Here is a 15,675-nt window from a genome sequence, read left to right as displayed (position 1 = left end):
TGAATAATTTCATAAACAAACGATCCATATGTCATAAGAAAATAATAAAATCCAATCATTTTATTAAATTGATAAACTATCCTTATAAATTAAAATAAGAAATGGTAATAATAATAGAGATATATCAAGGGTTATAGGAATATACACTTTTTCCAAAAGTGATGTTAGAAAAGATCAATGAATTTTATAGAGCTTCATACTTATACTCAAGGTACTTTGGAAATTTATAATTCTAACAATTTGTCTGAGCTGATAAATTAACAATATCTACTCGTCAATTTAACTCTGTGTCATTTTATAAAATATTTCAATCTTATCATATATCGTACCTAAAAAATTTAACTATTCATTAACCCATGAATGATTCAGCTGGCAATAATCAAAGATGTAATTATGTTGTTAATCATGAATGGACATCCCAACTTCTACAGTGAGTTTTTGCTGTTGGATTTGATTAGTGGAAATAAGCTCAAAAGTCACTTATCATCATGTGGAATAAGACTGCAGTGTGTTTGAAGCTTAATTAACTTGGGCATTATGAGGCACAAGTTTGTTACCAAAATTATTAATAAATTTAATATTGCTGGTGCTTTTTATAAAAAAGTCGACGTCTAAACGAAATTAAATTTCCTGTAACAGAAGCAACATCGAAAATGGTCCACAGATTTAGGGCAATAACCACGTTTGGAAATATGAAAACATAATCTTCTTCACATTTTATTTTTATGTTAGCTTTATTTTGAAAAAATGACATATGTTAGCTTTATTTTTTCTTATTCTTTAATAAGTGACATATTTCAAAATTTTAAAAACATAATCTTCTTCACATTTTATTTTTATTTGAAACTTTTCTGAATCTTCTAATTGAAGGTGAACTATGAAGTCATATGCATATATTTACATTACAAAATTGAGAATACAATATAGCATTATTAGATTGAAACTAAAAATTATCAAGTAAATTCAGTGCTTGAAGATTATTCTAAATCCATTCAACAAATATATTACTACTGTAAAACAAAATTGGGGAGAATGTATTGTATTGAATTGGTTGATTTGGAGTACCCAACACTATAGTATTTATAGTAGATGTTGGGGACTCAAGATCATAAATACATCTTGGAACAATAATATTTTGAAACAAAACATCACTTTGGTACTCTGATGTCTCTCTATCCAACACTAATATCTCTCTTTCCAACACTCCCCCTCAAGTTAAGTAACGGGATTTCCGATACTTAACTTGTCAAGTACTTTTGTGAAATTCTTTACTCCAACTGCTTTCGTCAAGATATCTGCAAGTTGATCTTCAGACCGAACATATGGAAACTCAATACTTCCTTCCTCAATTTTCTCTTTGATGAAGTGTCTGTCTACTTCAACGTGTTTTGTTCGATCATGCTGGACTGGATTTTCTGCAATGCTGATTGCAGCTTTATTATCACAAAACATTTGACATGTTTTTTGCGATAAAAAGCCGATTTCTTCCATCAATAATCTGAGCCACAATATTTCGGTTAAACCATTTCTGATCCCTCTGAATTCTGCCTCTGCACTCGATAATGCGACGACCTTCTGTTTCTTGCTCTTCCAAGTGATTAGATTTCCTCCAACAAATGTAAAGTACCCAGAAGTAGACTTTCTATCTATTGGATTTCCAGCCCAATCTGCGTCTGTATAACCATGAATTTCTAGATGTCCATTTTTCTTGAACATTATTCCATGATCAAATGTTCCTGTGAGATATCGGACGACTCTCAAAGCTGCTTCAAGGTGATTCATCTGGGGTCGGTGCATAAATTGACTAATCACACTAACTGCATATGCAATATCTGGTCGAGTGTGTGATAAATAGATTAGTTTTCCTACTAACCTTTGATACCTCTCTCGGTCGGCCAGTTCGACTCCTTCTGTTATCTGGAGGCCATGGTTTACTGCAATTGGTGTGTCTGCTGGCTTGCATTCCATCATGCCGGATTCTGCTAGAAGATCTAAAGTGTATTTTTTCTGATTGATGAAGATCCCTTCCTTCGATCTTAGGACTTCAACTCCCAGAAAATACTTGAGTGCCCCCAAATCCTTCATTTCGAATTCTGTTGCCAAATTCTTCTTAAGCTACTCTATCTCTTCAGAATCGTCTCCTGTGATGATCATATCATCGACATAGATTATTAGGCATGTGATTTTGTTCCCCCTCTTCTTTAGGAATAGAGTGTGATCTGCATTACTTTGTTGATAGTCGTACTTCTTCATGGCTTCTGTAAATCTCCCGAACCAAGCTCTCGGAGACTGTTTTAACCCATACAAAGTTTTCTTCAATTGGCAGACTTCTCCATCTTCAAAGTCACCTTCAAAACCTGGTGGAGCATCCATGTATACTTCCTTCTTGAGTTCACCATGTAAGAATGCATTTGTCACATCGAACTGGTGTAGGGGCCAGTCTTTGTTTGCCGCAATGGAGAGTAACACTCGAACGGTGTTCATCTTTGCCACTGGTGATAATGTTTCCGAGTAATCCACTCCATAGGTCTGAGTGTACCCTTTGGCTACTAACCGAGCCTTGTACCTCTCAATGGTTCCGTCAGGTCTTCGTTTGATGGTAAAGACCCATCTGCATCCTACAGTTCGTTTCCCTTTCGGCAGTCGACACTTCTTCCATGTCTTGTTCCTCTCCAAAGCTTTTAATTCAACCATCATCGCTTCTCTCCAGTGTTTGATATTCAAGGCTTCTTTCACTGATTGTGGGATTTCTTCTTCTCCATAGAGAGCTGCCTCAAAAGCTCTGGCCAATTTTGATAAGTTTGCTTTTGCCACACTACCAACTGGATATCTTGATTTTTTGTTCCCTATTCTCTCTGGGGAGTATCGTTTGGGTGGAACTCCCCGAGTACTTCGATATGGCAAAATATATTGTCCAGTATCTTCATCAATGATCTCCCTTACTCCTTCTGTGATAACATTGTCAATAGTAACAAAGTTTTCAGCAAGATTGTTTACCTCGGATATCGGATGGGGTAGAGTCGGGGTGTCACCTAGTTCCACAGATTGAGTTGTGTTTAAGACATGCTCGGCGACAGTATTAGCTGGCTTGTTGGATCTTCAGTAGGAGCAGGGTTTGACATAGGCAGCCAACTTATAGAGTCACCAGTTATTTTTTCACTTATTTCCCTCTCCCCCTGACAAGTAAGTTGGGTGCTATAAAAGAACTCAGTTTCTACAAAGGTGCAGTTCATTGTGGTGATGACTTGGCGTTTTGATGGGTCGTAACATCTATACCCATTCTGATTAATTCCATACCCAATGAAGACACATTTGACAGCACATGGTGATAGTTTTGTACGCTCATGTTTCGGGATATGAACAAAAACTGAATATCCAAAGACACGAGGGTGCAAAGAGAGAGCGGGGGGAACTTTAGACATGGTGGATAACATTTGGAGAGGATTTTTCAAGTCAAGAGCTTTGGTAGGGAGACGATTGAGGAGGTAAACTGATGTGGCAACGGCTTCAGGCCAAAAATGATTTGGTACTTTGGAATCAAGCATGATGGCTCGGGTTATTTCTAGGATAAAACGGTTTTTCCTCTCAGCTACCCCGTTTTGCTCTGGAGTGTAAGCACATGATGTTTGGTGGACAAGCCCTTTTTCAATACAAAAATCTTTCATTTTTGTATTGACATATCCCCCCCATTATCAGACCTGAGAACTCTAATTTTGGTTTGGAATTGTGTGAGAATCATGGTATAAAAGTCACTAAATTTGGAAAAAACATCGGATTTGTTCTTAAGAAAGTAGACCCACGTCATGCGAGTACAATCATCAATAAATAGAACAAAAAATCGAAAACCATTACCCCCACTAACTGGGGCAGGACCCCACACATCAGAACGAATTAATGAAAAAATAGAATCAACTCGGGTGTTACTGGGTTTAAAAGTTTGTCTGTGGCTTTTGGCTAAAACACATGTCTCACAATGAAAAACCGAGTTTTTAACCAGATTTGGAAATAAAATGTTTAAATAACTTGAAGATGGATGTCCTAACCGTCTATGCCACAACTAAGCCTCATCTGAAGTTCCGTGAGCCAGCATTCCCCTGCCAGTTTGAGCTATCTCGTCCACATAATATAATCCGTGGTGTTCAGTGCCACGCCCAATGGTCATCCCCGTCTGAATATCCTGTAAAATGCAAAATTTAGGCTGCATTAAAAGTCTGCAATTGAGCTCTCGTGTTACATGACTGACAAACATCAATTTCTGAGATAAGGTAGGAACATAAAGACAATTGGAAATTTTCAACGTCGGAGATATCTGAATAGTTCCTGCCCCTTCAACTGGAACAAGATCCCCACCGGCTGTTTCAATAAAAACTTTTTTTGACTTAGTTAATTCTCCAAAATCTGTCCTATCAAAGGACATAGTATCTGTCGCACCACAATCAAATATCCACCCTCTATCATCTTCTACACTTGTTTTTTTCACTTTACATGCACTTGATTTTTCAAATTTATCCTTCAGAGCTGAAAAACGATTTTTGCACACCAATTGGGGAGTATTATCATATTTTCTGTTTGGAACTAGGTTATTTTGTGTATAATTTTGAGTCTGAGGTGTAATTGGCAATTTATGAGATTTATGGGATATACTTGCAAAGGCATGGGGTGAAAACTGTAATTTTTGAGAATTAGAAGGGTTTGGGGGCAAAGTCCAAAACCCTTTACCTCCTACAGAACGGCTGAATGTAGCTTTCGCCGCTGCTTTATCCTTCTTCCCGTCTATTTCTCTCCCTGCTCCCCACCAGTCGTCGGCCGGAGGTGGCGATGATTTGGTGCCGGTATTGGATACTACTTCGGCATATGATGGCGGTTGGCGACACGTGACGGCGGTGGTGAGTTCCTTCCCGGCGTAGGCAGCCGCTGGCTCTCTCCTAGCGGCGGCGGCTGCTGATCTTCTTGCGGTGGCTGGAGGGGCGGATTCTATCCCGGCAGCAACATTGAGGGAGGATGTTGATTCTCGTCCAGCAGTGGCGGCTGTTGTTTCTCGCCCGGCAGCAGCGACGGCGGTTGTTAATTCTCTCTCGGCAGCAGGTCCTTTTTGAGCTGCGGCGGTCTGTTGTTCGTTGCACCCTTGGTAGGTTGTATCTTTGTATTGGACAATCAATTTTGATATGCTTTCATGGAGCTGTTCAGGATTTAGAATCTGAGGTATTTGGATTGTGATTTTTGTAATTGTGAAATTTTCTGCGGAAGCTGTCGAGCCAGTGACCGATCCACAAGATCGACACTGCTCTGATGCCATGTAAAACAAAATTGGGGAGAATGTATTGTATTGAATTGGTTGATTTGGAGTACCCAACACCATAGTATTTATAGTAGATGTTGGGGACTCAAGATCATAAATACATCTTGGAACAATAATATTTTGAAACAAAACATCACTTTGGTACTCTAATGTCGCTCTATCCAACACTAATATCTCTCTTTCCAACAACTGCTAACATATTAGTCCATTCTAATTTAATTCATAATACACGCATCAACTTTGATTATTTTGTGTTGGGCCCGTGAACAAATGTAGCCCATTTGAATGCAGCCCATGTAAAGCCAAGTGGTACCAATACCCAAAGCCCGATACGCATACCACCCTAAATCCTGATCCCTTTGTTCCAACCCGCATCTTGCCCCGCACCCCTTTGCTTTATCGCATGTGTCAAGGAGTCGCTAAAGTGTGATACCTCGTTAAGTTATTTCATTTACTTAGTTCTTTATTATACATTCTATTTTAGTGGGACAATTACGTACTCTTTGTGCCTTCTTCGTTGTTGGTCTATTTCATCACTATAAAACTACATGTGTTGCGAGTGAAGCTTTTTACGGTAATATCCAAAAGATTAAGAAAATCGATGTGAATTTAACTTGGACCTTGGCCCTTGTTCGAGAAGATTTGAAGAGCTTGTGGGTCTCGAGTGAGATACAAAGGTTTGAAGTAGTTTGGCAATTGTTCTTTGTTAACTTGATTGGTTGTTGTAGTGGTGGTTGTTCTTATGTGTTCATTAGAAGACTTTGATCTATTATGTTTTCATATTGAAATCCTCAATAAAAGTTGATGGTCTTGGTAGAGGAGTATATGAGATACTAAAAGTTGTACTCCTAGTACTCTTTTTATGTACTAGTACTAACTTTTAAAAATCTATTGTAGAGGTCTTAGGTAATTTTTTTTTTTTTTTTACAAAATCCTATACTACATAAGTACTTATCATAGTACTAACTCTTTTTATCTCCCATGAATAATCTATATGGTATCGTACTTAATTCAAAATTTACTCATATTTCTCTAAGAAAGTACTGCTAGTATTATGGAGTAGTATCATGGAGTACTACTAGTAAGCGCCGAATCATTAAACACAATTATAAATTGGATCTCATAAAAACACATTTATCCCACAATCCGCTACTCACATCTAACGGTGAAATTTCCCACGCAGGACCCTTAATCAACGGTCCACAAACTCTTGTCATTAACCGCGGATCCTCATCTTTAGCCGTCCAAAAACATTCAAATCCAACGGCCCATAATTCCCCAACAACCAAATATATTCAACCACCACTCCTCCCTCTAAAAATCATTCCACATTTCAAAACAAATTCACCCCCAAAACCAGAAACCGAAAGATGTCGGGAAGAGGAAAAGGCGGAAAGGGGCTCGGCAAGGGCGGCGCCAAGCGCCACCGCAAGGTGCTGAGGGACAACATCCAGGGCATCACCAAGCCGGCGATCCGCCGTCTGGCGCGTCGTGGCGGCGTCAAGCGTATCAGCGGCCTCATCTACGAGGAGACGCGCGGCGTGCTCAAGATCTTCCTCGAGAACGTCATCCGTGATGCTGTGACCTACACCGAGCACGCTCGCCGGAAAACCGTGACGGCGATGGACGTCGTCTACGCGCTCAAGAGGCAGGGGCGCACTCTCTACGGATTCGGCGGCTGAGCTGCTAGGGTTGGCGGTTGCGTCAGATGTAAATTAGGGTTTATTTTACGGAGTTCTAATCCAGTGTTGCTAGACTGTTATCTAGATTGTTGTATGCTCTTTTGCTTGGATTTTAGTGGAAACTTGGAATATATGTTTCCTTCCTTTGTGTGGCCATTTCGATTGCAATTGAACTTTTAATTGCCAAATTGCTACTTTGAAAATTCTCAGATTTGCAAATACTTCCTTGTCACAAATAATCTCGTAATGTTCACAAAGCGAAATTACGCCCGAAAATAGATTCAATCTTTTATTTGTAACAAGTTATTGAAATTTTTTGTTATGCTCAACAACCTAAATTACGCCCAAAATAATTTTTTTAAAGTTTTCCCCTTGATGTAGTAATTTCTCTAATTATTTTTCATAATTTCATGTTTAATCAATTTTGCTTCAATATCCACTATCAAGAGAACTATTTGCAGTGGAGTGAAAATATATAATTTGTGCTGCCATATATTTTGCCATTGTTGGATCTTAAATTGAATTTGGTTTTGGATTTTTTATTTAGTGCTAATTTCATGAGTCTAGTTTGTTTGGTTGAGTAGCAAAATTAGTTATATGAAGTACTTGTGATTAATAATACTAACATACTATCAGAATATTTTCGTCCTCGTGTATTGTTGGATTCAAATTTGAACAAGTACTAGTAAAAGTTATCGCAACTTCCATCATAAATTCACAGTAGGAGTATTTTAAGTTGATACGGTTTTTTATGGATGCAAAATAGTACTCCTAGATAATTGTGTTTAGTGAATTAATTGAAAATATATTGCTTTTAAATTTTTAATCCATAAGCCCAGCCCAACTTAGGTCCATTGGCATAATTCATATTTGGGCCGGTGGGATTTGTTAAAATTTTGGAGGTAGAAAATGTTATTTTGAATTATTGAGAGGTTAAACTGTAAATGTAAAAAGTTTCCCTTGAAAAGGGAAATTAGAAATCGAACGCAGTGACCTCATTTTTGGGATTTCAATTCGCACTCTTCGCCGCCGCAGGTTCATCTCTGCTCTCTATCTGTCTCCTTTTTTTGGATTTCATTTCGCACACTTTTACTGCCGCAGGTTCATCTCTTCTCTCTCTATCTATGTTCGATCTGCTGCCATACACAGTTGAACAATCTTTCAGCAGGGGATACCCCGCCCTAGTTCATTTATTCAGTGTGTTCAATTTTATGCAAAAATGAGGTTTTAGCTTTAAGTTTTCTTTCTTGGTTCTATGGTTTTGATGTTCATATTTTTTTATTCTGATTGTGATGATTTCAGCTGTAAATAGTCGATAGAGACTGAAAGTAGAGTTATGATAGTCATGGAAGCTAAATAGAAAAAAGTTGAATGTCTACCATTGATTATGCAAGTAATTGATTTTCCATTAGTTGTTATTTTGGAGCTTTCTTTTCCCTGTTCCGACTTACTACTAGTTTATCTAATTTGGTTAAAATTTTATGCAAAAATGAGGCGAACACTAATTTATTTTCCTTTTAGCTTTTAGTTTTCGTTTTTGATTTTGTGAGTATGATGTTTATAAGTATTTATTTTGATTTTGATAAATTTGGTTGTCAAGGCTAGCTTTACATGATTTCCAGTTATCAATAGTCAATAGACACTGCAAGTAGATATCTGATATTCGTGGCTAAACGGGAATAAGGGGAAATAATATCACTGACTATGTAACTCATTGATTTTCCTTCAGTTGTTATGTTGGAGCTCTCTGTTCCCAGTTTCGAGCTGCCAATTTGGTCAGTTTATAGTTTTGTCCACTTAGATAGTCTCTGTAAATTGTTATTGAGGTAAATAAAGTAGTGCTGAAGTTTTATGAAAGCCTGTTTCAGATATGGTATTTGGGATTTTGATTTCTGGATAGCTGAATTTCAATTCACCAAGTGAATGCTTAACGAAGGAAATTAAGTTGTTTGCTGTTTTATATGAAATGATACATAGTTACAAGTCTGGAAATATGTGCAGAGGATAGTGATCAAAGTGTTGAAGAAGTATGGCTAAACATCATCCTGACTTGATCATGTGTCGTAAGCAACCTGGCATCGCCATTGGAAGGCTGTGTGAGAAAGATGATGGCAAGTGTGTGATATGCGACTCCTATGTTCGCCCTTGCACCCTTGTGAGGATATGTGATGAGTGCAACTATGGGTCTTTCCAAGGCCGGTGCGTTATCTGTGGTGGGGTGGGGATCTCTGATGCCTACTACTGCAAGGAGTGCACTCAGCTGGAGAAGGACAGGGATGGGTGCCCCAAGATAGTGAATCTGGGTAGTGCTAAAACGGATCTATTCTATGAGCGCAAGAAGTATGGCTTCAAAAAGAGGTGATGATGATGACCATCATCATGACAGATGACTGCTGATAGTAGTTTCTGAGTTCCTTAGTTATTGCGAACTCATTTATGTTTGAATCATTCTAAATGTCAGTGAATTTCTGCTGGGGGATGGCATTTTGATAATGCTAACTTGCACCCATGCAATTACTACTGATAATCTATCTACTTGCTTTTGTGGTTGAAAAATGTATGAAATTTGAAGTGATAAACTAGTATTTCACGATTTCCTCTTCGTTACTCCCTCTCATTCTTTGGATCCTCAGTTTACTCTTTGTTAAGATACTCTTTCCAATTGACTGTTCCACGGGCAGATGCATGAGTTTGTATCGTTGCTTAGGCAACGAGCTGGGCTGCTTTGAAATTTGTATTTTTCGTTGTTGAATGAAGCTGGCCTCCTCATAGTATATCCTTGTTTTTAACATAGCTATCTTATTCTCCAACTCATCAGATTGCTTACTAGTACATTGTTGGTGTTTTATTACAGCACACAATTTTCTTATTATGTACTATTCCCTTTGTCCGCGAATAAGAGTCCCGTTTTTGCATTTTGGTCCGTCCGCGAATAGGAGTCCCGGTTGATAATTACTATAAATAGTAAAGAGACCCCACATTCCACCAACTCACTCCAATCACATATCATTTAAAACTAATGTATACAAGTGGATCCTATTCCAATAACTTTCTTCCATCCACTTTTCTTAACATTTCTTAAAACCCGTGCCGGATAGGAATGAGTCTCATATTCGCGGACGGATGGAGTACTCCTTACCAAGGATGTTAAATATGAACTTTTGGAATTCAAACCAAAACACACTACATGAGCAAAATTCTTACTCCATAAACTTTCAAAAGCAAATAAAGTAATGAAATTTGAAAATTAGAGGACAATATCGATTGATCGGCTCAAGCTCAACCTGATCTCAATTGGACTCGTGCTATATTTGTGTCACAACCCTCTATTAAGGTGGATTATTTATATGAGGGATCATCTTTTTTGGTCCACGAACTTTGCCAAAGTATCATTTTAGGTCCGTGAACTTTGAAAATATCATTTCAGGTCCATCAACTATGGGTTAATATCATTTGGAGTACTTTTTAACTATTTCTAAGTTTTTTTGGACAAAAATACCCTTGATACCTTAAAGGGTATATATTTTTAATAAACTTATCCTATACTCATATTTTTTATAAATATCTTTACTATATATTTTTGATGAATTTTTAAAATATAATTTGACCTTCAATATTATCACTTAATTTTGTAATTAAGTGACATGCAAGAAAAGATCCTTATTAAATTTTTTATTACTAAAGAAAAGTTCTTTATTCAATTTTAAAATTCTTTAATATAAAAATTGAGGAAGCAATTTTACTTGCATGTCACATAATTAAGTGATAATATTGAAGGTCAAATTATATTTAGAAAATTCGTCAAAAATATACTGTAAAGATATTTATAAAAAAATATGAGTATATGATAAGTTTATTAAAAATATATATCATTTACGGTATCAAGGGTATTTTCGTCCAGAAAAACTTAGAAATAGTAAAAAAGTACTTCAAATAATATTAACCCATAGTTGATGGACCTGAAATGATATTTTCAAAGTTCACGAACCTAAAATGATACTTTAGCAAAGTTCGTGGACTAAAAAAGATGTTCCCTCTATTTATATTGAAATTTTAATGCTAGAAATATTCCATCACATTTTTTTGGACTATTAATGCCAGTCCTTTAATGATATCCCTATTAATATATACTCCATCAGCGACCTGTCTCAAATTGATTGGATCATATTTACATTTTGGGATATTTACAAAATGAGTCATTTTCAATTCTTTTTTTTTTTTTGTATTTTCTTTTCTTTTCTTCTCTTTTCACTTATCTATTTTATTCCCCTTTTCACTTAATTCACTAAATATAGTATTTTTTTCAAATTTTGTGTAAAAAAGAAACCAATCGATTAAATTAAAAAAAGTAATTGATCCTCCTTACAAAGTGACCAAGTAATATAAGAAATACATATTCCGTCCACATTTAAAATAGAGCATTTAGTATTGGTATTAGAAAAGTGTACTACTCCACTAATTAGGAACACAATACTCTCTCCGTCCTTGAAATAAATTTTTTTTTGAAATGATATGGTTTTAATGTATATTTTGTGAAGTAAGAGAGAATTATTCATAAAATAAGGAAAATGAAAAAAAAAGTAATGAAGTAGTAGTATTAGTGGATTGTGAGATCCATTTGTTAAAATAAAAAGTTTAAAAAGTTTTTATTTTTAAGAAAAAGACTGAAATGGAAATAATTTTTATTTTTAAGGAACTGAAGTAATAAATTAGAGATAAAAATATGACATTTTGAGTAAGATAATGTTTCTCATAATAATATACTGGAGTATAACATTGAGTATTTTTACAATAGTACACTATGTCACTTTTCAGAAAATAAGAAAGCTGAGTTTATTTGAAAAAAAGTTAATTTAGAAAAATATTGAGAATAATGTGTGTCTCACTATTACAAAAGCATCAGAGCCGTTTCCGTACACAGCGCAATTTACAGAGTGAAAAAACCCCTTTCCCTTTTCACACACACAAATCTTGCCATTTCTGTGTGAAAAGTACACGCATTATCGCTGCGAAGCTCTACTTCACTCCCAGTGACGCTAGGGTTTCACTCCAGCCATGTGAGTGCCTTGCTACGCCGGCTTTTGAGTTAGGGTTTTCGCTTAATTTTAAAGGTTACCGCTCTCAAATCCCGATTTAGATGGGGAATTGCTGCAGATCTCCGGCAGCCGTCGCCAGAGAAGACGTCAAATCTTCCAACTTCTCCGGCCACGATCACGGCCGGAAGGATAAATCGTCGGGAAATGTGAAAAAGGCGATCACAGTTCTGACAGATGTGAAGAAGGATAACATTGACGATAAGTATCTAATCGACAGGGAGCTCGGCCGCGGCGAGTTCGGAGTCACTTATCTCTGCATTGATCGGGAGACGAGGGAGCTGCTGGCCTGCAAGTCGATATCCAAGCGGAAGCTACGGACGGCGGTGGACATCGAGGATGTGCGGCGGGAGGTGGCGATAATGAAGCATCTCCCGAGGAACTCCAGCATTGTCAGCTTCAAGGAGGCCTGCGAGGACGAGAATGCGGTGCATTTGGTGATGGAGCTGTGCGAGGGCGGGGAGCTGTTCGACAGGATCGTGGCGCGTGGACATTACACGGAGCGGGCCGCGGCTGCCGTGATGCGGACGATTGTAGAGGTCGTGCAGCTCTGCCACAAGCACGGCGTGATCCATCGGGATTTGAAGCCCGAGAATTTCCTGTTCGCGAATAAGAAGGAGAATTCGCCGCTTAAAGCTATCGATTTTGGCTTGTCGATCTTCTTCAAGCCTGGTAAGTAGACATTTTTATTTATGTGATTGGCTCACTTGCTTGATTAATTGCAATCACTTTGCATCAATTTTGGTGTTTGACTACATTTATTCTCTGGACAAAATATAAAAATAATGCCCCAAAAATTGAGCCCTGTTGGAGAGGTTGACTTGATATATGATGTTATACAAACCCGCATTTATAATAAATTAAATAGCTTCAGTTCCTTTGAGGTTAAACAACTGTTTGATCAAAGGCGTTAATATTGCTCATAGTTTTGATCCTTTGCGTCAATACATTTTCATGTTCACCAAAACACATTGCTGACACAACATAATTTCATTTTGTCATAATGAGCAACAATGAAGATTACTCTGGAATAACACCTCCTGAAATCTCTCTTTCTATTGGTAGTTGTTTTATTGTCTGTAGCAGGGAGGTGATTGTGGGGCTTTTTTCTTGTGCTCTTTAATTCATGATGCCTGAACCTGGATGCTCAGAATTACACTCAGTATGGATATATTTAATGGTGTCATGCAGAGGTTTTGATTCTTTTTATTTATGGTCTCTAGGTGAAAGGTTTTCTGAAATTGTGGGGAGCCCTTACTATATGGCTCCAGAGGTTCTAAAGCGAAGCTACGGCCCAGAGATAGATATATGGAGTGCTGGCGTGATTCTCTATATATTGTTGTGTGGAGTTCCTCCTTTCTGGGCTGGTAATCTGGACTTCTTTTTAAGAAATTGTTGGTTTTATGAAGTACATCAAGAGAATGAAATAGTACTTATGAGTAACTTATGCAACTTTTTTTGCACAGAATCTGAACAAGGCGTTGCCCAGGCCATCATACGTGGGAAAATAGACTTTGAGCGCGAACCGTGGCCAAGTATTTCAGATAGCGCCAAGAGCCTTGTAAGACTGATGCTAGAACCTGATCCGAAGATTCGGCTGACTGCAAAGCAAGTTCTTGGTAAGTTACATATTTCCTTGAAAAATGTCTTGTTGAATGCACTCAATGACAATTGTTTTTTATCCTCAAATCACTTTTCTATATACTTCTATGTTTATATTTTACTATCCATGTCACATCTTTTGGGTGGAATTGATTCGTGGAACTGCACTCTATTCCTCTGTACATTGTCCAGGGCTTTCATAATCCAATTGGTGTGCAAGTCGGAAGTTGTAGTAAGTAGTAGTACATGTTAAATGGCTGAAACTTGCACGAACTGAATAGTTCTTAGTTTGTTTCATTTTCTCATAAAACATGAGTATGTAACTTATGCACGTTTTTTAGGCAACAGCATATATGCTGTTATTCTGCAGTGTACGTGAAAAACTTTCTCTATTTAACATATGCAAAACGTCATTTGTTCCCCTTCTCTTGATATTTGGAATTTGCAGAACACACTTGGCTTCAGAATGCAAAGAAGGCGCCAAATGTTCCCCTTGGGGATGTAGTCAAGTCACGTCTGAAGCAATTTTCATTGATGAACAGATTCAAGAGGAAGGCTCTTAGGGTTTGTTGATGCTTATGTGTTTAGTCACTGTATATTCACTACTTATAGCTTGCTGAGTATATGCACTTGTCTTTGCTCAGGTGATTGCTGATTTCTTGTCTAACGAAGAAGTTGAAGGTATCAAAGAGATATTTGCTAAGATAGATACAGATAATGATGGTAAAGTTTCAATTGAAGAACTGAAGGCTGGGTTATTGAAATTCAATGGGCAAATGGATCCATCTGAAGTGCAAATGCTCATTGAAGCTGTAAGTTAACTACATACGATAAGCCCATAGAAAAAGCTTAGGCAATTTTTCACAGCAATTAGTTTGTCCCTTTTGCTCTATTTACCAAACTTGGTATAGTAATAATGCAGTCTATGTATAAACTTCTTTTTTTTTTTGGTTTTTGTTTATTAACTTTAATATTGGCAGGAGGTCGAAAACCTTTCATACTTGGGATTGCAATCTTGTTGTTTAGCATTCCTAAAATAAACTGTTCTTAATATACCTTCAATGGGGGGTATGCTGATTTCTTTATTGCCAATAGGTGGATACAAATGGTAAAGGAACCTTGGACTATGGTGAATTCCTTGCAATTTCACTCCATCTGCAGAAGATGGCCAATGATGAACATCTCCACAAGGCTTTCTCATACTTTGACAAAGATGGGAATGGTTACATTGAGCATGATGAGCTTCGAGATGCCTTGATGGAAGACGGAGTTGATGACTGTACAGATGTGGCAAATGATATATTCCAGGAGGTTGACACAGACAAGGTGAAATTGAAATACAAGTTATCTGGTATTCATATGATGCGCTATCTAGTCTTTTGCTCATTGTATTTCGTCTTAAATGCAGGATGGGCGTATCAGCTATGATGAATTCGTTGCCATGATGAAAACTGGGACAGACTGGAGAAAGGCTTCTCGACATTACTCAAGAGGAAGATTCAACAGTTTGAGCATAAAGTTGATGAAGGATGGTTCTATAAACTTGGGTGAGTAAATATGCATTGGTTGTCAGTTTCTTTTCCACGTGTATGAGTTGTCAAGTCCATCGATCTTGTCTTCGTTATCATTACTTTGAGGCCTGCTTTGTATTAATTGGGGTTTTTATTGGTTGCTGGGCATCATGGTTGAGGCAAATTCATCTGATTAAGCCCTCCTTGGCTTGACCAAAACCGGCCCAGCTCCGCCAAAGCCCCATCCGACCATATGTGTGTTCCTTTTCTCTCTTCTCTATCAGCTCTCAGGTATTCTTGTGGACAATGTAGTAAATATTTGGTCGGAGAGTTGTCTTTTAATGCATATCAAGTTTGTGCATATGAATTTTCTTACTGTTTTCTTCTACATTGGAACATGTATGTTTTCATGATTGGTTTTCAATGTGAAAATGACCTTGGTTTGCTCTTAAATTTTTTTAAACTTTTGATCCCTATTTGATGTGTGT

General features: G+C 37.4%; 2 protein-coding genes and 1 pseudogene across 6 annotated transcripts; all 3 read left to right on the top strand.

The window, feature by feature from the left end:
• The first annotated feature begins 6,620 nt into the window (after nt 1-6,620).
• Nucleotides 6,621-7,137, top strand: LOC125223022 (histone H4). The gene has a single exon (XM_048125971.2). The coding sequence runs from the start codon at nt 6,670-6,672 to the stop codon at nt 6,979-6,981; it is 312 nt and encodes a 103-aa protein (XP_047981928.1). The 5' UTR covers nt 6,621-6,669; the 3' UTR covers nt 6,982-7,137.
• A 738-nt stretch (nt 7,138-7,875) lies between these two features.
• LOC125185307 (PHD finger-like domain-containing protein 5A pseudogene) lies at nt 7,876-9,588 on the top strand (annotated as a pseudogene). 3 transcript variants are annotated; one of them, XR_016135806.1, is made up of 2 exons: nt 7,876-8,016; nt 8,983-9,588. The product of XR_016135806.1 is annotated as a PHD finger-like domain-containing protein 5A pseudogene, transcript variant X1 (transcript). The 3 variants fall into 3 exon arrangements; XR_016135807.1 differs by having other exon boundaries at nt 7,977-8,082; XR_016135810.1 differs by lacking the exon at nt 7,876-8,016 and adding an exon at nt 8,113-8,756.
• A 2,310-nt stretch (nt 9,589-11,898) lies between these two features.
• Nucleotides 11,899-15,548, top strand: LOC125222362 (calcium-dependent protein kinase 13). Of its 2 annotated transcripts, XM_048124908.2 has the most exons (7): nt 11,900-12,746; nt 13,298-13,441; nt 13,541-13,693; nt 14,125-14,240; nt 14,321-14,488; nt 14,772-15,002; nt 15,085-15,548. In XM_048124908.2, the coding sequence occupies exons 1-7, from the start codon at nt 12,119-12,121 to the stop codon at nt 15,229-15,231; spliced, it is 1,587 nt and encodes a 528-aa protein (XP_047980865.1). In that variant the 5' UTR covers nt 11,900-12,118; the 3' UTR covers nt 15,232-15,548. The 2 variants fall into 2 exon arrangements, with proteins under 2 accessions (XP_088921844.1, XP_047980865.1); XM_089065718.1 differs by having other exon boundaries at nt 11,899-12,746; nt 13,298-13,693.
• The last annotated feature ends 127 nt before the right edge of the window (nt 15,549-15,675 follow it).

This window comes from Salvia hispanica, chromosome 1 (genome assembly GCF_029641045.1).
Source record: "Salvia hispanica isolate PSC_SH4W2 chromosome 1, Shi_PSC_v1, whole genome shotgun sequence".
Taxonomy (NCBI): domain Eukaryota; kingdom Viridiplantae; phylum Streptophyta; class Magnoliopsida; order Lamiales; family Lamiaceae; genus Salvia; species Salvia hispanica.
The sequence above is the reverse complement of the archived record's forward strand: the minus strand, read 5'-3'. Positions and strand labels throughout refer to the sequence as shown.